The sequence below is a fragment of the Peromyscus leucopus genome, chromosome X, assembly GCF_004664715.2.
Source record: "Peromyscus leucopus breed LL Stock chromosome X, UCI_PerLeu_2.1, whole genome shotgun sequence".
Lineage (NCBI taxonomy): Eukaryota > Metazoa > Chordata > Mammalia > Rodentia > Cricetidae > Peromyscus > Peromyscus leucopus.
The window spans coordinates 105,045,053-105,069,309 of NC_051083.1; the positions used below are offsets into that span (position 1 = coordinate 105,045,053).

A 24,257-nucleotide genomic window follows, 5' to 3' on the forward strand; every position below is an offset into this window, starting at 1 on the left:
GGCACCCGGGGCACGAAGAATAATAAAACCCAAAGAATTGTAGCCGCCTGAGTAGTAAATTAAGAGATCCAGGGCTCAGCTAGACTCTAGACATCAATGTTACCATGGCAATAAAGGGCCCCAGCGTTCAGCAGCTATTACAGAGCAGGCATCTAATAGGCTAGTCTATGTCACAGCCAAAGCCCAAGGGGCTAGCAAAGAAGACCAATTAGCATATCCATTCATTATGGGCCTCTGCACACTTCTTTTCTTAATTCCAATTAGTTGTTTGTTTGAACCAACATCTCTCGTCTGTATTATACTCATTAGTGCCTTTTAGCCAGTAGAAATAGGATTGAATTTCCACAAGGACTTCACAATTTCCCAAGCCTTCATTTTTTCCCCTGGGGGTCTAGTCTTATATAGTCACAAACCCATGGCCTTCAGTCCCTCGAAATGAAAGCATCTCTTACTTTACAACTGTACTCGACAGATGGAAACTGCTTTGGAATGTGATGTGCTAAGGGATTTTCCTGGAACCCAGTGAAATAGGGATCTGGGGCCATAATCTGGACCATTTAGGTCAAGGAAACCCTCTGATCTTAGCCAGTGAGCCTGCTGGCTTTGCCTACTGGCCGTTTCTCAGAGGCTAGCTGTTCAGGAGGGGGGTGAACATTGGATACCAGAAACTAGGCTGACACCATCAAAGTCAGGCCGTAACTATTCCAGTCTGAAGTACTGCCCTTCAAGGTCTGGCCTGAGGCCTGCCTATTCTGGAAACCCTCCCTTGACCATAGCAGCTCCAAGTGAATTCTCACTCTTCCTTTCACTTCAAGAAGGACACCCTTTGTTAGGAAGTGTTTATGGGCAGCCTCAGGCCCTAATTTGGCCTATCACTTCCTTGCTCAAGTGACTTATCCAGTGAGTCCACAGGTGACTAATGCTAAGAGAAACAAGGGATTCTAGAGCATGCTCCACAGTGCCTGGGTGACTAACACCAAGCAACTCTTAAGCTCTACTGCCCTGCCCTCATCTTACTCCTCACCCTTAGTCCGAGGATCTAGCTACTCCCTGGATAGACAAGGTTTACAGCTGATCTTTGATGACTCTGACACACACTGCCCACTCACACACAAACACACACCTACATGGAAATGGTCCACAAGAACAGATTAGCTTACGTCACATGGTAATGTCAAAAATTCTCTAAAATACTCTTTCATCTCTTCCTTCTATTAGCAGCAGAAAAACAATCTAGAAGACTGCTTCTGTTCCCAATTGTCAGTTGTCAATGGCCGTAGAATTTTACCAGAGCAGACAACCAGGAAATCTTATGGGGCCAGGGTTTGGGGAGCAGCTGTTAATACTTTGTCCAAGGAATAGGCATGAAGTTTTAGAGACTTGAATAATTTGTCTTTGAATGTGTAGTCATATTCAAGGCCCTTTTTATTCCTCCTCCCTTGCCTTTGCAGTCACTGTTCTACTGACCAGTTCTGGCTCCACTCTGCTGCACAGTTGAGTATGTTGTCTTTTTGTTTAATTGACAGAAATAGTTTCTTACTTATTTCTTTGAATGGGTGTTTTTGCCTACATGTATATCTGTACGCCATATGCATGCTGTGCTTGTGGAGGCCAGAGATGGTGTTTGATCCCCTGGGACTAGAGTTAGGGATGCTTTTGAGCTACCACGTGGTTGCTGGGAATTGAACCTGGGTCCTCTGGAAGAGCAGTCAGTGCTCTTAACTGCTGAACCATCCCTCCAACTCTGACAACTTCTCTTTTAACTAGAGCCGAGTGTGAACACATTCAGATTTTTTTTTTTGGTTTTGACATCCTACAGGACTTGGGGTCCCTCCACTGACCCACCCAGTAGTTGGCACTACAGAAGGCAGTCTGGACTGTAGTTGAAATACATTGCAAATACACGGAGTATGTATTAAGTTAATTGGGATAAAAGATTTTGGAGACTGCAGTATTTTGTTACTTGAATTCTTGTCACTTCAAATCTTCTGTCTCCCTATTCTTGATTTTTGAAATGGAATTAAAATGGTCATATTCTCTTTTGTTAAGTATTTTATTCTGTATGTGTGCTGGTGCACAAGTGAGTGTAGTTATCCATGGAGGCCAGAAGAGGGCATCACTTTATCTAGAGCTGGAGTGAAAGGTCGTTGTGAGCCACCTGACATGGATTCTGGGAATTGAACTCAGGTCCTCTGCAGGAGCAGAAAGTGCCCTTACTGCCTGGCCATCCCTCCAGCCTCTAGGAAGATAGGGCCAGTTAATGGATCCTGTGTTTAGTTTTGAGGCTTCCATGGGCCTTAGATGTATCCTATTCAACACTAGGGATAACACTAAATACTGGTGTGGAGAAAGTATAAGAAATAGAGCTAGATATGTGTCCAGTGATGATCATTCCTGAAATATACCTTAATTTTATTAAAATTCAAAGAGAGAAGTGGGTTTCTCTTTTTCATAAGTGGCTTCTCTTTAAAAACATGGGGGCCAGGGTGTCTTGGAAGAGTCCTGATGAGTGACATTAAAAGAAATGAAGTCTTTAGTTAAAGTTAACCATAACTAAAGCTATTGTCACCAGAACAGCAAAGACATAGAATTATGATTAAATATACCTAAGTGGTCGTGCTAATTGCCTTAGCCTCTGCAATATTCTCAGCCACCTGGGTGAAATGGAGGTAGGGAGCAACTTTTTAAAGAAAGGATCACAAACTTCACCCAGACCCCAGAGTGGTGGACCAAACAGACCCAAAGTACTCTACAATGTTCTTAGCAATTTCTATTCATTTTCTTTTGCTGGGTCCCATTTTGGCTTCAAGAGTTATATATGTCTGGGAAACTGACACTGCAAAGTTCTGCCTTGTTCCCTGCCCTGATGCTAAGGGATAAATATAGATCTCAACCACTACAGAAATTTGGCCGGGATTCCAAGGGTGTGTGTATGAGGGGCAGTGACTGATGGGGCCACTGTGACATGTGGCCTAGAAAAATGCTTCTTTATATCCAAGACCCTCTTTGGAATAGGGAGGGTTAAGGCAGGAGCATTGCATCTGAAATTAAAAGGCATAATACGCATTTTTAGGAGTTCATGAACTGGTCCGGTAAGGAATATTTTATAGGTGGCTTAGAGCATGGGGAGAAGTGGGTAGGGAGAGCAAAGGGAATCTTCCCTGACACCCTAGATCCTTTTGCATGAGATCAGCCTTACGAAAAAAGCAAGTTATTCTTGGACATCTCCCCTCACTCTAACTCCCACCCACGCCCCACCCCCTTGCACACACACTGATATCCAACTCTCAATTGAGAAAAATATGACTTAAGATTTCCATTGAGCCCATCATATTTCTGGTGCTGGAGAAGGGCAAGGGGTGGAAAGGCACATGAAGGGGGCGGCGAGTTGCTCATCCTCGTGACCCAGAATATCTCCCCCTCCCTCTGTAATGATGAGCTTGCTTTTCCAAAAGGGCTTTCCTTTGATTCCAGGAAGGGGCCAACCAATGAGAGCGGAGCATGTTAGATTATTTTGGGGAAGGGCTCGTGCCAGCAAGGTTCACTTTTAGTAGGCGCCAAGTGTCCCCAGCAACCAGTGTCTCCTGTACCAGCACAAGCTCCAGAGCTCTGCCCTACTCGCCTGCCTCTGCGGCGTCTTGGCCCACTGAACAGCCATGAGAAGGCAACTCCGCTCCAGAAGGGCTCCGGCCTTTCCTTATGGTTATCGCTACAGACTTGTGAGTCTCGGGGAGCCGAATATTTTGCTGCCCTTTTTTAATTGGTTGGGTTGGGTGTTGTGTAGACCTTGGATTCTAGCTGCCTTGCCTTGAGATAAACAGGAATAAAGGAAGTTTAGGAAAGCCCAGACTTTGGAGGAAAGTGACTCCCAGCATCCGAGGGCACCCTAAATTGCTGAATGGAAGGAGGGCTCCTCTCTTTGTGGGGGAACAGAGATAAAGGAATGAGAAGATACCAGGGAATAAGCTTTATCTTAGAAGTCTAGAATATGAATAGACCTTTGGCAGAGCGGAGTAGAGGCTTCACTGCAAGAAATTTGGCCAGGAGAAAAGGGAAAGAGAAGTGGAAATGTAAGGCGCTGCCTGGCCAGCTGTCCCAGTCCCTTTGGGTGGTGGCTTTGGGGAACCAGCTGCTCTTTTTCTAAGGCAGAAATTCAAACTATACCTAAAATCACAGAATCCTTGACAGGAACTGGAAGGAAGCCTAGACATCATGACCCCAGAACCCCTCGTTATGTTGAAGGAGGCTGCTGGTGGTAGCCTCGGTCTGAAGGTAGCAGAGTGCCAGGTTGACTTAGAAGTTAGTGGGAACCCCAACATGAGAATGTGCATCTTGTTTGTAACTTGTGCTCTTTCCGCTGTGTTTCTGGCATACAACCTCTTGAAGCTCCGGTCCACCGTCACCCATTTCCTCACCTTGTCTGCCACCCCACCTCATCCAACACATACATACACACTCGTCCACATACACCTGCACATCCCTTCCCTATCACTGTTTACTTCCAGCTTCCCTTACAAATGCATTTGGTCCAAATGTGTCAACGTTTACTTTGTTCTAAACCATCAATGTGTTTGTGTATATACACTACTCTCAGGAGGGGTATTCTGAAACCCAAGAAGATGATTAGATGAACCCCAAAGAAAGCAAAGCATAAACCATTTTTCTTTGCATATGGTCATTTATATGCCTAAGGAACTAAGGGAAAATTGTCAAGAATGAGCAGAAAAGAAAAAAAACACCAATATAGTTCTTCTAACTAGTGTTGAGGGAATTTCTCAACACTCTGGTGTAGAATCTTTGTTTTAATACCTGAAGTTTCTTCACTCTTAAGACTAGTCAGGGTCCATGGAGAGTATATATAGCTACACATTACTTGTTTTCTTTCTTCTATGTTCAATTGGTAAAACTGTTGTGTTTAATTTCAACTATTCGTCCAGAAGTTTGGATTTAAGTGCCACAGGGGATCTTGCTCTTTATAATATCTGATCAAGTTAAAATAAATCATTTTATGCAATTGTATGTGTAATTTTTTTCCTTTTAAATTAAGCAGGCATTTAGACGTTTGCATGATGTTACTAAATTTATCCTTTGGGTCGGTCATACTGCTTGTTTGTATATTTGTTTATATGTTTATATATTTAGATTGCTCAAAATGGAGCTACCTTCTGTCCTTCAGGCTTCCCTTTTAGGGAAACATGAGGGCCCCAGCACACACCCACTACCATATCTGAGCATGCTCACACTCACTATCACATGAGGGTGGTGCCACTTTAGGAACTGACAGAAACAGAACCTTGGAGATGAACGTCCTCATCGCCAAAGCATTTCCTACCATAGTGTGGCAAATCCTTGCATAGAAGTGCATTTCACACAGGATTTCGTTTACAAGGAGCCTTTGGGAACAGCCTGCCTTGCACAGTGTGACATTTCCCTATCCCTGGAAGCAGGGAAGAGGAAAAAGAGATTTTGGGTTCCTGAAATAAAGCTCAGGTGGTAGGATTCTGTGAGGGGAAAATAAGCTCCAAGAAGATTAATTCTTCCTGGGAGGATAAGACTTTAATGACAGCCATTTTAATAAGATTATTGTGAGAGCACATAGCTGCAAATAAAATAAGGCTGTGGCCATGGTCAGCTGCTTCCTCTGTAGAGCAGAGGTGGAAATCAGGCACAGGCAAGAAGAGAAAGTCGTTCCAGAAATATAAGGGGATTAAAAACCCTTCCTGATGAAATGTCACATTTCAAATCCTGTGAGAATTTGGTGCATGGGTTTTCCAGGGACCATGATGACTAGCCAATCTAGTATGTATGAGTTCTGAGGTTAAGGACGATAAAGTCTGTGAGAATATTCTTTCAGAGTCCAGGCAGTAGTGCCGAGAGAATCCCCTGAGTGCTTTGCTGTGGGCTTCACACTGTGAGTAGACCACAAAATGTTAGGAAATGTGGACCGTCTACCTGTGTACTCAAAACCTGATTTGGGAGATAAATGTGAACATAAGTTCTCACACTAGTGAAACATTTAAGAACGTGCATCAATTCATTTAGCATTGAATGATAGGCAAGGTTGATTTTCCTAAGCCTTCTACTGTGAATCCATGTCAAAGTCAGAATTCCTTGATTATAAGCACCTACATTTCGGGAACACAGACTCTAAGACATTATCATGTTCATAAATCTGCTAAGCCACTTCTAGCCACTTGTGTTCAGTGTGATGGAGGAGAAACTGTGCAGAGTATCAAGAGACACAAGTTCCGAGACTGTCAACTCTGTCATGGATTTGCTGTGTGGCTTTGGCCAGATCTTCTCCCCTCCCTGGAGCTCATTTGGACAATCATAATTTGGAAGCCCCCGTAAGTTCTGATATGGTATGTGATGTGGAGCTGTACGTTTGAACAAATTAGTGAACAATTCAAGGGTGCTTGTAATCATGAGCTAGAGAGCTCTGGGCAGACTAAATGCAGAGAGCAGAGATTTGTCATTCTGTAACACTTTTACTGATTCTGAACAATCCAATATGCTCAACTCTCTGTTAAAGGCAGCATGGGTAGCTGAGTGCCCTCTAAGTGGCCTTTGAGGAATCGGGCAGGAAGGGGGCAGCACAGAGTCTATGGCCTCTTGCATTTGACACATCCAACCCCAACAGGTGCAGCAGCCCTAACACTCTTCAGACTTGGACAGCACAGAGAAGGGAGGGTGGCCTGATTTTCTGCTGTTGCAGTAAGCCTTGGCAAACTCCCAAAGAGCAAGGGTACAAGCCTCCAGCCTTTATGTCGGAGGCATGTGAAATACCACTGGCGACTTATGGGTTTTTCTTTTTTTCTTTCTTTCTTCCTCTCTTTCTGGTTTGTTTAACTTTCTTAAAACAATTCAAAGATTACTGTTTCAAATCCCAAGTACTGGCTGTAATCAATCAACAAATATATGCTGAGTACTTACTTTGTGCCCAACTTTTTAACTAAGCTACAGGGAAAAACAAAGGAAGTATATGTTGGGATTTCATCTCCCAGGGGGTCTGTCCATCTAGCTTAAGACAGGAAGCAGGATCTAAGTCCTTGTTTGTGTTAGGAAGGCCTTGGAAGTTTTGAGGAGGGGACAGAGGTTGGCTTCTCCTCTTGATATCTGTCGGAGCCTATTTTTAGATGCAACTTAGGATGGTGAGGTCAAAGCAGCTGAAAGTGTACAGAGCATTAGGGACAAAGCTGGCTTGGGCTGGGAAGTTGCCATCATAGGCCTAAACGTCCAAGACTACTCGGTCCTTCAGTGTGAGCTCAGCTCAGTGCTGATAGGTCAAAGTTAAGTGGAAGGCCAAGGCCCAAGACAGAGCCGTGACATGAGATATCACAGAGGAAGAACCTACCTCCCCGACATTGAAAGGAAAATTTATCACTGCTGTGGAAATAATAGTGATTCGATATGAGCTGTAGAAAAGATACTTCCTCCAAAAGAACGAAGAAAGAAAATCCACCCCTTGCGACAATGGGCATTTTTCTGGGGATGTGGCAATTTGAAAGACCTCCAAGTATTGAGTTGTTTCCATTTCTTTCTGGCTGGTGTGAAATGCCATGAGGATTGTTTTTTCACAGAGAGGTTTGTGTCTTGTCCCTGCTCCAGGATGATCAGGATGAAGTAAATCAGAACTACTTAGCAGATGAGGAGGAGGACGCAGAAGAAGAGGCTCAGGTGATGATGGTGCCTGGTCTGGAGGAAGAGGAAGAAGAGGAGGAAGGAAAAGAAGAGGAGGAGGAAAGGGAGGAAGAAGGTCAGGGTCAGCCTACAGGCAATGCCTGGTGGCAGAAATTGCAGCTCGTAACTGAATATCTGTGGGACCCAGAGAAAAGGATGTCTCTGGCCCGAACAGGTCAGAATCGCAGTAAGTCCTATTCATCCCAATGCCCCAGTCTGGTGTCCTTGGCTTTTGATGTGGTATCCAGAGCTCCTCGACTGTACCCTGGATGGGTTTGTTTGTTACAAACTTCTCTTAACATTTCACAGAAAGACACCAATGGATGGTGACATCCTTGAACCAAGGACAGATCAGATCCATCAGAAAAGCCACTAAATAGATGAACAAGAGTGACTGAAATCTACTAGTCTCAATATGCAATATAAAATAACACTGAGAGTGAGTTGAAAGAGCACAGGATTGTTTTTCATGTCCCAGTCCAGTTGCTTTCTATGCATGTGCTCATCATTTACCCTCTCACTCATAGCCTCGGCCTCCCCACATACCAAAAGGGAAAGCAGAAAATTCTGCATTGCCTCTTTAACAGAATCAGCATAAGACTTCAGTACAGGGTGAAAACCGTAAGGTTGAAAGGAAATTGTAGAAGACAATTTCTAGACTATGAGACCAAGCCCTACTAACCTGACTCGGGTATATAAAGTCTTATCAGTTCACTTACCAGTGTTCAAGAAGGTGAGCCCAGAAGCTTGTGAGTGCTTTATGTGTCCATGGTAGATACAGGAGAATTGGTTTTAAAGAGATCATTGCTAGGGACTAAGGTTGAGTTTCCTTGTTGATTGATCATTGATAGAATTTCATATCTTAGCTCTTTCTCTGTATATCACATGTTGTCAGCATTTTTAGTTCACAAAATTGCCCAGAACTCCCTTCCCAGGGCTCTACTCACTTCTTAAAACTATTACTATGGAACCTTCTCCTCAGAAGATTTTGTGGGTAGTAAAATACTTGCCACATTCTGCATAGCCCAGAAAAAAAAAAAGAAAAAGAAAACAGCTGCTGATTCCTAACTCAGTAAATCCATAGGAGGAAATAAAAAACAGTGAGTGCCATGGATAAAGTACTAATGCCCTGCTGCCAAGGTCTAGGTTGTTGAATTTGATGGCCATTCCTTCCAAAGGCCCTTTTGGCTAAGAATCGTCTGTTTTGTAGTCACTGCTGCTAACTCAGCTCAGTTTGTGTGAAGTAGCCAGCTCTATTTCTTGGAATTAGGAAGAGCAGGTGTGAAGGCTCTAAACAACGCCCATCTCCCATTGCTCTTCCTCAGTTCCAAGCCCCACCCCTGCCCATCCCTGGAACTGTAACTAATGTACCATTTAAGGGACATTCCAATGTTCTGGAAGCTCCAGACAAATGCTGGCCTCTCATTGGAGCTTCAGAGGGGCACAGCTGTTTCTTCCTTGCCTAAAGAGGCCTGGAAAAACAGGCCTTGGGAAATTCAAGTACGATTCTGGGAGGGGGGGGCCATACTTTAACCCTTAAGCAACCGTTGGAACTTCACCAGCTCTCGTCCATCCACCAGCTCTGGTGGATGACAAGCTGCGGGCCAACAAAGAGCTATGAGGCAGAAAGGTTCAAGTACTTGGGGAAAACATAGCCATGGGGATGCTTCATTGTGGGCTGCAGCCAGACCCATGGTTCACAGGTCTTAGGCTAGCCCAGCAATTCAGACACCTGTCAGATTGTCCCAGGGCAAAGGGCAAATGTTCACATGATGCCTACGTCATGAAGTGCATGCATTACTGACAGCTAAGTGACCACAATACTGACAAGGATCATACAAGATAATAATATTATTATCCCACTTTACAAATGCAAAAACAAGCTTAGAGAGGCTGAGTAACTTGCCTAAAATCACACAGTAACTAAGTAAATGACAGTTCTAGGATTCAAATACCAGAATTCATCCTCTTGCCAGAATGAGAGCTATCTTCATGAATTTGAACAGTGAACAAGGCCCTCCCTGATTTGTAAGTTCTCAGTAGACTGGCTGCTTTGTTGGGTAAAGAGTTGGGAGAATGAGCCCTTAGTGGTCTCTCCAAGCCTGAGTGGGGGCTATTCAGGACAGAAACCTAGAGGAGGCCCCAGGTGAAGCTATCTATCTGGAGGAGGAAGGATTAGAAAGATTGGTGAGTTTAAATGGGGGCAGTGCTTGCTGTTGCCTGAGGGGAGGTGAGAGACTAAACTATCACAGTCTCAAGGTCACCTCTCCCCAAGCAGAGCCAAGGGAACTCTTTGCTAGTGCCATTATCTTATCTACAGCTTTCTGGCCCACACGTATTAAGGAGGAAAGAAGATATTGCCAAGGGAATAAACCTGTGTTCCATTGACTCCCCTTCATGCATGAAACTGGATTTCTGGACCCCCTAGGATAGCTCTCGGCTGTTGATCCATTCGAAGGATGGGAATGGGAGAGGAGAAGTGGAGGCAGAAGCACAAGATATACCCCTTTAGGATAGCTAGTGAGCAACAGGCAAGAACCATAGGCACACAGACATGGTTGTTTCTTCTATGGGGACTCCAATTAAATCAATGTGGCCGTGTTCCAGTTCCGCTTTAGTTCCTCTTACACAAATGTAAAGGGTCAGTTCCATTTCCAACTGGATTACTACAGTCTCTCTCTCTCTCTCTCTCTCTCTCTCTCTCTCTCTCTCTCTCTCTTTCTCTCTCTTCTCCAATTTTATTTGGTCCATGGTTCAATTTAAAGATTAATATTTGAACTAATTTTGGGGTACAGTGAAGTTGTGTGTTTTTTCCCAGTTTCTGGCTCATTATTCCGTTCAAATCATGTCACTTCAATGATTGAAGCCAAATATGTTTGCCTGAGAGGTCCCCAAGAAGGCTAGAAAAGAGCTCTGGGCTCATGCTCATTTGCCTCACCCTGTGCTACATAGTCCTGGGGCAAACATAATCCTAATACAACCCACAGAAGGGCAATTCATACAACTGTGCATCTGAGCTTATGGCAATAATAACAATATTAATATAGCAATAATGATGGATGCCATTTATAGAGCACTTAGGATCTGCTAGGCAATGTGCCATGCTGTTGATATGCATTATTTAATGCTTATTTAATATAGCAAGTACTATGCTACTGTCCTTGTTTACTAGATGAGGACACCGAGGCCCAGAATGGTGAACATCATATCCAAGATTAAACAGCCAGAAGTGGTAGAATCAGGATAAGGTTATGAAAAGAATGAATTTCAGATATTGTCAGGGATACAGATAAATATATGTTGCAGAGTCTACAACTTTCCCAAGTTCACTTACAGCAAGTTATCAGTGATTAAGGACCATTTCCTCCTACTGTCTTCCCATCCTTCATTAGTGTTCTCTTTGGAAAGAAGAGCCACTTAAACTTTGCTAAGGATGAATAATACTTTAAATAAGTAGTCAAGGATAAGCCTTGATTAGAAGTAAGTCCAGTGGAAATGAGTCAAAGCTTTGAATTCCAGATCATGTGAAAAGAAATGCTGGTTTTCAACCCCTTGAAAATATCTATAATCACTTAAACCGAGTTGCTAGGTTTCTTCAGGACACCTGCCATAATGAATAGCAAAGAATGATCTGTACTCAGGACATCAGCCATGGCCCAGAAGACTCCCAAGCAATTTCCCCTGTTGAAGTCCACTCCCTATAATCTTGTTCATAGTCATCATGTGCTCGACAAGATTTTCCACTGGAGACACTGTAAAGGGAAGCTGCATTTAGACCCCTGACACAATCAGTCTTTACCAATTCCAGATTGACAAAGTCCAAAAAGAAAGGATATCCTGAATCTGCCTGGGTTGATTATGGTTCAGGAGTTCAGTGGGAAGGTGGGCCTTATTGGCAGGCACTGACTACTGCCATCTTCAATTGCTCTACAGGTCTGATTTTAGTCATTTACTTCTTCTTCTATGCCTCGCTGGCAGCTGTGATCACCCTATTCTTGTACATGCTGTTCCTAGCCATCAGTCCCTACATGCCAACCTTCACTGAGCAGGTGAAACCTCCTGGTGAGTGTGCCCAAATGCCCTGCATTGTCAGAACTCTCTGGACAGAAAGCTGCTTGCACAGCGTGTTCAGCCTCAATTAACTTTGCTTCTTCCCGGTAATGACTTAGAAATTCAATTATTAAGAGGAAAAGTGAAATGATACTTGGCAAATTATGGTCCTTTTCATTTTGATTGCCTGAGGGGTGGTGTCATGGGAATCTATACAGAAAAAAATCCAAGAATGGGTTAATATATCCAAGACCTGTTTTCATTGCCAGGAGTTATGATCAGACCCTTCGCTCATAGCCTTAACTTCAACTTCAACGTTTCTGAACCTGAAACTTGGCAGCGTTATGTGATTAGCCTAAATGGCTTTCTTCAGGGTAAGTTCGCCTAAGTACAAAAGTAGTGGGTGGGAATCCAAAATTCAAAATCCATGTGGCCTGGAAATCAGATTCAGTCCCTCCTACCCATCAGGGTCCTGTGTTGTTCTGCATGTCTGCCAGCACCCTTTATAACATTTTAAAAAAAAAAAAAACGCTCTGATTGAGTGTTGTCCAATGTGAGCTCTTTAAGGCACAGAGCTTGTTTTCTCTTCATGAACACCCTACAGCACTTAGTTAAATCCTGAGCACATCCACGTGATCATCTTTCTAAGTGATCTCTTATAAAAGCTAATTCTGGAGGGAGAGAATGGTGAGGAAAGGAGAATGTCCTCCAAGAGCTACAAGATTCCTGCCTCCTGTCCTTTTTCGGGGTAAGAGATGTCTGGTGATGAGCTATCTTGAAGAGGGAAAGTAGGTGTCTTTTTTGTAGCAGCAATTTAGAAAGGAGTCACAGGACTAAATCTCTGACTAACATTTTGATCTCAAGTGTTTCGAGAATTCTTGTGCCTGTAATGTTCTCAGGTACACTTTCCGAGACAAATGAATGGCTTTGTCTTTTACTCTTTGAAAGCTAAGACAGTGGTAGTTTGGGAAGTCTGTGGAACCCTTAGGAGAGAGAGCAGCTCTGGAGGAAGTGAGTCACTGGGAGCAACCCTTGAGGCTTTACTAGCTGGCCCTCACTCGCATTCACTCTCTTCTGCTTCCTAAGTATGGATGCAGGGTGGCCACCCAGCCATGTGTTCTCCATCATGGTGGACTGTATCCCTCCAGAACTGTAAGCCAAAACACCTCTCTTCTGGAATTTTCTTCTGTCAGAATACTTTATCACTGCTACAAATAAGTACCCAAGAACCCCAAGTTGGAAATGATAGCACATGCCTGTAAAATCAACATTCAGGAGTTTGAGGTAGAAAGATAACTTGGACTTGGGAGTTCCAGACCAGCCTGAGCTATATGGAAAGATAACCATCTCACAATAAACACATAAATGAATACCCTCTTGAAGTTTGCATTATTGCACCTAAATATTGTGGCTAGGGACACTTAGCTAGGCTGCTTTGGGTAGCCTGTCCTGGCTGAAATGGGATGGAGGGGTGAAAGTAGCTAGTAGAATATACACTGATTTAGGGGAACAGTCTCTTAGCAGGAGCCTGAAGTATTAGTCTTAAACATGTACATTTTGTCCTTCACCTTTCACCAGGCATAATAAAATCCTTTGTCCTCAGTTTTAAATGAGAGAAAGGAGACTAACTCCATCGTAATTTCCTAGCAATGGAGTCAGTTTGTGAACCCACATGGTGTTTGCTACTCAAAAGTGTTAGCCAGGGGTCTGCAGCATGGGCATCACACAGGCATTGGTAGACTCTCAGACCAGACCCCACAGCTATTGAACCAGTCTCCATTTAAACTTTTTCAAGTGGTTTGTATGAAGTTTGAAGACTGAGAAATGTCATGTTTCCTAACTATACTGGTGCCATTTAAGCGGGAGTTAAAAATTCAGCCTTGTATTAGTAATGCTCACTGCTATTTAGGATGAAACAGCTTCAGAGTCGGCACCTGTAGAATGACAGAGCTGGCTTCTTTCTGATCCATGTAGTTCTATTTTGGGCCACAAAAGTATTTTTGGCATCTTAGTCAGCATAATGTCTTTCTTTAAAAATGCTTATGAGCTATTTCAAGTTTGCATATTGCCAGAATTTCTGCTGAGGAAATCCCTGCAATAAGATAGTGGATGGGGAAATACCAATTTTGACCCGACAGTGAAGGCAGGGAACAACAGGAAGGCATTGGGTTACTTCTAAAGAATAGACGACACGTGACTAGGGAGATGGCTCAGCAGTTAAGCATTTGCCACTTGCCAAGCAAGCAAGAAGACCAGAGTTCAGATCTCCAGAATCCACATATGCTGTATGGATATGGGAGAGAACCGATAACTCCAGCCTTAGAAGGCAGAGACCTGGAAGGCTGACTAGTGAGACTGGCCATATTGTTGAATTCTGTGTTTGATTGGCATATCCCTGCCTCAGTTGATAAAGTGGAAGAGCAATCCAGAAAGATTCCCAACATCAATCTTGGGCCTCCACGTGCACATGGGTGTGCCCACACATGCTACACACACACCACATACATAATACATACACATGAAAATAAGAAAAATAGACAATATGTCTCTCCCAGAAGGACCAGTGTCTGAAATAGCTATCCCAGAGCATCAGTTTCACTCCTCCTATGAGGATGGGAATGCTGCAGTAAATGCAATACCTGTGTCACATTTTTTAATGGAACTACCTCAAGAAAAATGCTGAGCCATGTGAGTGCAGTTCCTATTTTAAAAGTTATTATTTGAACATAGCTCTTATTCCTTTAAAAAGATTAAAACAAATCCTTGAATTAAATGTAGTTCCATCAAAATAAAAATTAAAATGTAGTCATACTTGGTATACATCTAAAATTCTCTAAGCTGGGAACATAGCTTAGTGGTAGAGCATTTTCCTATTATTTACAAGGCCCAGGACTGCAAGTAAAATTCCCAATAGAGGGAGATCAATAAAGACAAAATGGTATCTACGTGTGAAAATACTATAATGAAACCTACTTTTGTATACTAACTTCAATGAAATTCAGTATTTAAAAGTCAAGGAATTTTAAGAAATAAAATAAAAATGACCAGTTACATCTCAATAACATATCCAAATCACAACCTGTCTAGATGTGGAGACTGCAGTCCTTTCTGAGTTTTACCTCTGGTGGGTCATAGGTACAATCTTTTCTGAAAAGGTGAGCAACTTCAGACATGACAGCATGTCTGGGTGCGAGAGGGTTCACCAAGATCCACCATCTAGAATGATGCAGTGAATTTCCAAAGCCCAGTGTTATGGAATCAAGGGCTCAAATAGTGAACACACAAATAGCCCTGGTTCTCTGTCTGAGATGTGTTTTCGGACAAACACTATATTCTATGTGCTGCTATAAACGGCCCAGAACCCAAAGTAGCTTAGAGAAACCCTCACTGCCCCTCTCTCGGCGATCCTATAGCTGTCATTGGTTTCTAGCTTTCAGTGTAAACTAGCCCTTTGCAGTGGTAACTTGCCTCTTAGAGGTTGAGGAGTTGTTGGTTTTTCCTCCTCCTCTCCCTCCTCTTCTCTCCTCCTATTCTTCCATATTCCTTCTGATCCCCCACCACAGCTGCCTGTCCTTGACCTCAAAGGGAGACATTTCCTAAGTTGAACTTAAGGAATTTTAACCTAGAAACAGCCTCCTGACATATTCTATGCCTTGATATGATACAGTCCCTCTTTCAAAATCTACTAATAGAGGTCCATTCTTCTCTGAGAATAGAAGGGATGGCCATTCCAACTGTGGTGTTTGCCATGTCCACAAAGAAATAATGGGAAATAGAGAAAAGTTATAAGATGATCAACCTATAATCCCGAGATGGACATTTGAAAGTTCTGAGGAAAAGAGAAGCAATGGATTAGACCATCAGGTTGGCTGAGAGGCAAGAAGGCTTCCTAGAGCAGTGGTTCCCAACCCATGGGTCACAACCCCTTTGGGTATAGCATATCAGATATCCTGTATCTCAGATATTTACATTATGACTCACAACAGTAGCAAAATTACACTTATGAAGAGGCAACAAAAATAATTTTATAGTTGGAGGGTCACCACAACATGAGGAACTATATTAAAGGGTCGCAGCATTAGGAAAGTTGAGAAGCACTGCCCTAGAGGGATGATGCTAGGAATAGCCCTCGGGTACCTAATACCTGCAAGGATTAAAGCAGAACAAGAGGACTTCCGAAGGAGCGCAAGCATGTGTGAGGAAAGGGACTTAGAGAAAAGCACTGGAAGCATGGGCTTCCCTTCTAGAACCTCTCTAACATGACCCTTTGCCACCCACATGTGCTGTAGGCTATAATGACAGTCTTCAAGAGGAAATGAATGTAGATTGTCCTCCGGGACAGTACTTCATCCAAGATGGAGATGAAGATGAGGACAAAAAGGCCTGCCAATTTAAACGCTCCTTCCTGAAGAATTGCTCTGGACTGGAGGACCCTACTTTTGGATACTCTACTGGACAGCCTTGCATCCTCCTCAAGATGAACCGGGTATCTTAGCCCTTGGGATCTGTTGGCGATAAATGAATGAGTGCAGTAGGAGAGTGTAGAAAATACATGTCTGTTGGACTCTGGTATTTGTACACTGCAGGTTTGGTCGTTTTTATCCACAGCATCAAGCATGCAAGCAACCAGACAAGCTGACCGATTAATTTTTTCCTGAGCATTTCCTATGGTCATTCTTTTTTCCCATACACAAAGCTGCCCCTTGAAGGCCACTAGTTGAATGTAATGGAGTGTGTCTCTAATCTCAGCACTCAGAAGGCAGAGGCAGGAGGGTCTCAAGATGCAGGCCAGACTGTGTCTCAGAAATGAAATGGGAGTGTCCTGAGATGTTTGGAGCACAGGGTTGACATGGGGACATGATGGAGAGCAATTCTCACGTTTTCATATCACTTAAAAATGCACTGTTCCAGGGTAGAAAGATGTCTCAGTGATTAAAAGCACTGGCTGCTCTTCTAGAGGACCTGGGTTTGATTCTCAGCTCCCACATAGCAGCTCACAACTGTCTGTAACTCGAGTCTCATGAGAGCCAAGATTCTCTTCTGACTTCTGCAGGCATCATGCATGTACATGTACATACATGCAAGCCAAACACCCATATACATAAAAATAAAATAATAATTAATGCTTTAAAAATTACCTTTTTTAGTATATGTGCTGCCAAAGGGAGCACTAAATGCACCTTTTTTAATCATGCCCTCCTTAGGGAGTGGTGGAACCTTTTGCCAAATACGGTCTTATTGAAACTAGAAAGTTCTTCACATCCTTTTGGTTATTTTGCAGGATTTTTTTTCTGTGTATGGACCTAAGACACAAATATATCAAGGAGCAAGCTGGGCTATGCAACTTTGAAGTTGTTTGACACATTTCTGAAAGGGGGAACAGATGAAATTTATGTATGAGGAATGGTAATCAAAAGCAAGAAGAAAAATTCCATTTTTGCTGTGAAATCTGTTTCTTAAAAAATAAATAAATAGGCCTTTAATCCCAGCACTTGGAAGGCAGAGGCAGATGGATCTCTGTAAGTTTGAGGTCATCTGGTCTAGAGAGTGAGATCCAGAACAGCCAGAGCTGCTACACAGAGAAACCACGTCTTAAAAAACCCAAATAATTATAAATATGTATAAACAAACAAACAAACAAACAAACAAACAATAAATAAATAAATAAATAAATAAATAAATAAATAAATAAATAAATAAATAAATAAAGCAAACACTGATTTTCTTTCACCAGATTGTAGGTTTTCGTCCTGAGCTTGGAGATCCTGTGAAGGTGTCCTGCAAAGTTCAGGTAAACTATCCTTTTGAGTAAGTGTGGTTAGCACTTTTATTGCAGGCAAACAGAGATAATTCTTCTATTGTAGAGATTTCTACATGGGTGGTGAGTAGAAAAAGCATTAGTGTTTTTCGCAATTATTCCTCCTTTTAATGCATTAAGAACTATTTCCAAAAAGCATTCAGTGTGTGTGCCTCTCTCTCTCTCTCTCTCTCTCTCTCTCTCTCTCTCTCTCTCTCTCTCTCTCTCTCTCTGTGTGTGTGTGTGTGTGTGTGTGTGTGTGTGTGATTTACACCTGTGAAAGCCAGAGACTGAACCTCAGCTAGGGGCCACAGCAGGGAACAACACTGTGCCAAGACATTAATTGGGATTCTGTTTACACTTTTGCTTTTAGCTCTAATGGCTTGTTTCTTTGAACTAAACAAGCAGCTTTCATTAGAGTCATTAGTCCCTGATTTTAAAACTGAATTTCACATTTTACAGCAATGACCAGTGGCACTGGGTGTTGCAATAACAAATGACTACAAGGGAAGTATAAACAGAAGTCCATTAATATGCTAATTAACTGTCCTTCAAGGGACCATTAACTCCTATCTCATCTGCACCAATTAGCTCCTTTGTAGGCAAAAGCCCTGGATCTTTGCATTGCTTCTTAAACAGGCAGTAGCTCCCTTCTGTTCAGTGACATCATCTGTATCCCCTAGCCTTGGACAGTTGTCTTGCAAACATTGCAAAAATAGTCATTGTCAGAACTAGAAATAAAGCAGACAACTCTAGTCTTCACGGGGGCAGATCAGAAAAAAAAGACAGTACTCACTCAGCCACACTCAGCAAGTGTTTATTGGTCACTTATTATATACAAGTGTTTAACTAGCTGTTGGGGATGTCGAGGTAAACATAACTGAAATCAGTGCCAAGAAATATTAACAGGCAGAATGAAAGGAACCATGGGGACACAGAAGAGAGACCAGTCAGTTCCATGTGGGAAGTGGTCATAAGGAAGATGAGCTTCATTAGGTCAGACAACATTTGCCAGCAGAACAAGGTGAGAAGAGAAGAGCATTCATTCTGTTCAGATGTACGTGTGTGTGCATAAAGTCACATGTGGGATATGACTACAAACTAATGGAATTGATCCCACAGGCCATCATTAAAGATGAATTCACTCGCTTTTGAATATATGAATAAGTCATAGAGAGCAACGCAGTCTAAAGTAACAGCAAGTGCTGTGCCACTGAGCCATATCCCTAGCTCTTAATCTAACACATTAATTGGGCCAACTTCTATTTGCATTTCCCTAATGTAAGCTGTTCATTTTCCAAGTTATTATATACTGAGCCTTACTGAGAATGGTACTTTTAAAAATTAGAAATATTAACTTCAATACACTTTTTAAAAAATAATCAATACTGGCCAAATCCATACCCACTTGTAGCAATCAAGCAGGATGTGGTAATAACCAAAATTGAACTATAGGGTACACAGTGCACAGTGTACAACATATTGTTTATGATATATTGACAGAAGTGATCCTATGGCCCTAATGAGTAATTGGGTAGTAGAGATACACCCTTTGTCCATATGAGCCCCCAGACTGCCCCTGCTATAACAGCCATAGTTCCTGGGCCCTCCATTACCTGGTGTGATGTGATTAAGGGTAGCCCTATTTAATTATCCCCCACTATTTTGTTCCTCTGGCTTACTGTCTGAATTCTGTGTACCGTGATTAAGCAGTACAGAGAATGTGGACAGAAGCATGAGTTCAGGTGAGCTAACTACAGACTGTATGGCTATGCATCAGGTTCCTGTGGGATTGACTTCCAATAGAACTGAACCTACAATGAGGACTTAGGAAATGTTCCCTAATGTATATCTGCTTCAGCTGCAAAATCCAAGGTGGTGCACTACACTGTGATTTTTTTGGAGATAGGCTACAATCATAGGCTCTTTCTGGAACAGCACCAAGTACTCAAAGGCCTTTCGAGCCCTTCTGCCTAGGACCTAAGAAACCAGAACAGAGCCATACAAAGAAACTTTGCCCTCAATAACCCAGGCCTTCTATATGATTTTCTTTGAACTGTAAAGCCAAGGCATAGTCACATCCTGGAAATGTTTCTCTATGGACAAGTCAGTGTTGAGCTCTACCCAATTCTGAATTTAGGTTTGGGACAATTGGTTGAGAGTCACATAGTAATTTTTTTTCAAGACAGGATTTCTCTGTGTAGCTTTGGAGCCTGTTCTGGAACTTGCTCTGTAGAACAGGCTGGCCTCGAACTCACAGAGATCCACCTGCCTCTGCCTCCCAGTGCTGGGACTAAAGGCGTGCGCCACCACCGCCCCGTTTACTAATTTTACCTGAGCCCAAGTCCCTTTAAGCTAGACTCTAGCTCTCTCTGTAACCCAACATCTTACATCTATCTGCTTTTGCTTACAGAAAGGTGATGAAAACGACATTCGATCCATCAATTACTACCCAGAGTCGGCTTCTTTTGACCTCCGCTACTACCCTTACTATGGCAAACTGACTCATGTAAGCTGTATCCTTCTTTCTCTCTCTTTCCTAAAGGGCTCAGAGACAAAGGAAGGGCTGCCTGGGATTTGAGAGAATTAGGGAGCAGTGATAGTAACAGACAGATGAGTAAACTATAATGGGAGTGGGGGAGGGGACCCCCCACATTCCTAACAACTACAGATCTTTCCAAATCCAAAAGACTGTCATATATAGTCTCATCTAAGCACTTCAGTTTTCAGATGAGAAAATTGGAGCTCAGAATGGGGAAGAGACTTACCCAAAATCACACAGCTAATTAGCAGCAAAGTCAGGAGAAGGCAGATTACTAACAGTGTGTTTAATGTCTAAGTGATCATACATACCTGTGTGCCAGTGCAGGCTTCATCTCCAGTATAGGATCTTGAGGTATACTAGTTCTAGTTTGATTTATGGTCTGATAGCCATAAAATCAAATCATTCTGAGTCAGAATTGGCTTCCCCCCAGAGGATAGTCAGACATCTTGACACTGACTTATGAGAGAGCCATGTAATTTCTCCGAAGCAGGGAAAGCAGGTTGGTTGCTGTGATCATTTGTGACTTGACATCATGAAGTCTGCACAGTTCCCTTTGCCGAGGTTACCCTAACCTGCCTTGAGTCGCTGACCACCACCACCCCTTGCTGCCATCTTGGCCCATTTAGAATTCATTGTTCTTTCGCCTGCAGGTTAACTACACCTCCCCTCTGGTGGCAATGCATTTTACAGATGTGGTGAAGAACCAGGCGGTGCCTGTCCAGTGCCAGCTGAAGGGCAAAGGCATCGTAAATGATGTCATCAACGATCGCTTTGTGGGGAGGATTATCTTTACCCTGAACATAAAAACCTAGGGACTCTGGGGGGCCACTCCCAGCAGTTCTGATTCTGTTTTGTGTTAGCCCTGGTAGCCCCTCGATTCCTTTTTCTTCAGTTAAGACACAGCCAGATGGACGCCTAAGACAGCAGATCATCTTTCCTTGCCTTTGACGTGTGTATGAAGTGATATTATGGGACCTGCTTGGCTTTTTCTTGAAGGTCATCTCTCCCGATGACAAATAGACTATATTAATTTCCTCTCCTTCCCTCAAATTCAAACCTATTCTTGCTGCTAGAAGTCTCACTATATACACAAACAATTTCTGATAGCCTTCACCATTGTCAGGACACTATCTATCATGTTTTCTAAAAATGTGTTGGTTTTAGAGGTGATATTATTCCCAGCCAGGTTGATATTCTAAACCCCGCCCCCCCACCTCACCTTCAAAACTGACTTCTAAGGTCTTTCCTCAGAAACCAACACCAGACAAACCCAGACTATACTATACCTAAAACCACTCTCCCTACAGAACTTTATAGGGGGGGCGGGTGAGGGAGCTTGAAAATTTGGCTGTCTCCCATAGGCGACTCAATACTGATTCAAGACTCCATTATTTCCCGCCAGGACAGCAAGTGATGCTGACAGGTTATTGATCTGGGCTAGAGATGAAGAGCTTCTGTGAGACTTTTGTGGGGGGGAACAGAGGAGAACTGTTAGTATAGGGGCATGCTGCTTGTTGATTGCAAAAATTCTTGCAAACAAGTTTTTCTCAACTCTTAGCAGAAGAGAAAACATGAACAACCTTCTTTGGTCAAATCTTCTTAGGCAATTTGCTTGATAGTTGTGTGGTTTTTCATTGAGATCAGCAGGGATGGGTGCCTTGACTCCCCAGCTACAACCTTGGGGATTGAAATTAGGGTTCTCCAACCAACATATGGCAAGAGAGAAAGCTCCTGCCAGGCCTCCCTGAAGCCAATGCTCGTTAGCCAGTTTTGCATTTACTTTAAAAATCACATGAGGCAGATGTTTATCCAGGTTGTGGATCAGCCAAGTTGCTTTGTTTTTTCTTTGGCCATGTGACCATTCCAATTGCTTCTTAATGCCTCCACCAGGGGGAGGGCTGGAACAAAAAGAGGAGGCAAGCATTACAGAATAGCAGAGTGTCTCAGGGTCCAAAGCAAACTAAAATTCTACTTGAAGCCTGCAGAGTCTGAATCTACACTACAATGTTTAGTTTCTCCAAAAACGGGGAGCTGGAAGACTGATGGGGGAAGACAAGTGGTATTATATGGGAATGCTATGGGGAACGTGAGGGCCAAGCTCTCTCCGACTAAGAAAGTAACAGAGGAACTTACACATTCAGAGCCATAAGTTTGAAGAAATCTCATGCTTTGGCATTTCTGAATAGTTCACATGAGAGCTCAGAGGAAAGGCTGGGAGAGTGAATTGCATGAGTATTCAGGGATGCTGAGTGACAGAGAGTCTTTAAAGTGTTTCAATCAGGGAATCTCTGGGAGCACATTTGCATTTTATCAAGAGCCCTTGGGCAGTAATAACATAAGGGGTGAATTGAAGACAGGGAAGACAAGACCAAGACAGGAATTGGGGGAAGGGTTTTGAGCTTGGCTAAAAACAATGACATAGTGTTATTGTTACTCGTGACTGGATATAAAAGAGAAAGAGATTGGAGAGGAAGTTGTTGAGATCACTTTGGATCAGATTTAGCTTGTGGTTTCCTCTAGACAGACACTGATGTGGAGATATAAACACGTGTAGAGTAGAAGAGAAGGAAAGCTGACAAGAAAAGCAACATTTGGTTAAGTGAACTCATTTAGGAAGTATTTAATCTTGGGAACTTGAGCCGGTTGAGCTTGGGAACTAGAAGACACTGATCTAGCTCCTAACATGGTGCTTTTCTCTGGGTTTCGTGGAAGAATGGACTGCTACTGCTCTTGGGGATGTCCCTTCCAGACCCCGACTAAATGTTCTCCATAGACTAGAGAGGGGCTGACCACATTTAACAAGCAACTGAAGGTGAGCAGGACAGCAGGGCTACAAAACACACAGGCACAAAGAAACTGACTCCTCCAGACCTACTTACTCAACAAGTTCAAGTTTCCTAGACAACAACTTGAGACCATTTCAAAGTGACCTCTATCAAATTCTCAAGATTTAATAACAAAAGAGTACACACCATCAGATCTGGAAAGGCTCTTTAAGGAAAGCAACCTGCATTGCATCTGACTCCAGGTCCAGTGCTCTTTCCACTCAGAGCCACTGCTTACCAGGAAGTACCATCTTTTGAAAAATCATATCCCAAACATTCTGAAATATGTCAAACTTGAGTTAAGATAGTTAACATTTCACAGGAATCCAACTACTGGTGCTATATTTTATACATAATACATGGTCCTGTAGAATATGTTTAACTATTAGATAAGAAATTAGAAATGATTTTGTCATGTGTGTTTCTCATTCAGTGGCAGATATCATGTCCACAGTTTCAAAGAAATATTGAAAAGTACTTAGACAGTTTGGGCTGTCAGCTGTAACATGAAAAAATAGCTTTCTTATACAAAACTGGATATTATACAGAACTGGATTAATGAGTGTATTCATTCATGTGAGAGTCTAACTGTTCAATAAACTTCTAGTTGATTAATTTAACCAGGCTCCCATACTGTGCTGTACTAGAGTTTGATTTGTATACCATCTGTTGCAATGCACTTGGTTTTACTTGATTGTCAATGAGAAATAGTACTTCCACATGGCTTCATGGTTTTGTTCTTGCTATATTTTGTGTATAATTTTTCACTTTCCACTCCTCTAAAAATGATTATTCTACAGTAATCTTTCTTAGGCATCCATTTACTCGGGGTCTTCATGTAGAAAATATTCATATTGTTTTGGGGAATTGGTGACAACAATAAATGAAATTAAAAAGCAATGTATGAATTTTTCTTTCTGGTTTTTCTACCACAGGGATATTGGGCAACAAGTCATATGGGGGCAGGGGGAAGCTTGACAGCTGATAACCTATTAATTCAAGACTAGTTTTCTTCTTAATATTGTTTTTAACTCTTAGGGTTTCATCTATAGGGACTTGAAGCTAAAAGCTGTTTTATTTGAGGGCATTTCTCTTTCCAGTATCCTTTCTCCATTTTCTCAAAAGATCACTTTGTCATAGCAGCCTTACCTTGTCACTTTATTCCACCTTTATTTTTCTAAACAGGAACTGGCTCTGTACCCCAAGGCTGGTCTTGAAGTCACAGTCTTCCTGCCTTGTCCCCCATCATGGCCAGTATCTTCCTTTATCAAAGTTGAATCCTGCAATAAATTGTTCTGTTTGTTTATATAGGACATGGCACACTGAGTGATGCTTTCAGATAGGGGGATGGAAACAAGAT

At 42.6% G+C, this 24,257-nt stretch overlaps 1 protein-coding gene across 2 annotated transcripts; it reads left to right on the plus strand.

Annotated features, from left to right (window-relative positions):
* The first annotated feature begins 3,530 nt into the window (after positions 1-3,530).
* Atp1b4 (ATPase Na+/K+ transporting family member beta 4) lies at positions 3,531-23,517 on the plus strand. Of its 2 annotated transcripts, none has more exons than XM_028893725.2 (8): positions 3,531-3,719; positions 7,609-7,855; positions 11,614-11,742; positions 12,000-12,104; positions 16,020-16,216; positions 17,465-17,521; positions 19,941-20,036; positions 20,723-23,517. In XM_028893725.2, exons 1-8 carry the CDS (start codon positions 3,657-3,659, stop codon positions 20,882-20,884), a joined length of 1,056 nt encoding a protein of 351 aa, XP_028749558.1. In that variant the 5' UTR covers positions 3,531-3,656; the 3' UTR covers positions 20,885-23,517. The 2 variants fall into 2 exon arrangements, with proteins under 2 accessions (XP_028749558.1, XP_037054987.1); XM_037199092.1 differs by lacking the exon at positions 3,531-3,719 and adding an exon at positions 3,741-6,347.
* The last annotated feature ends 740 nt before the right edge of the window (positions 23,518-24,257 follow it).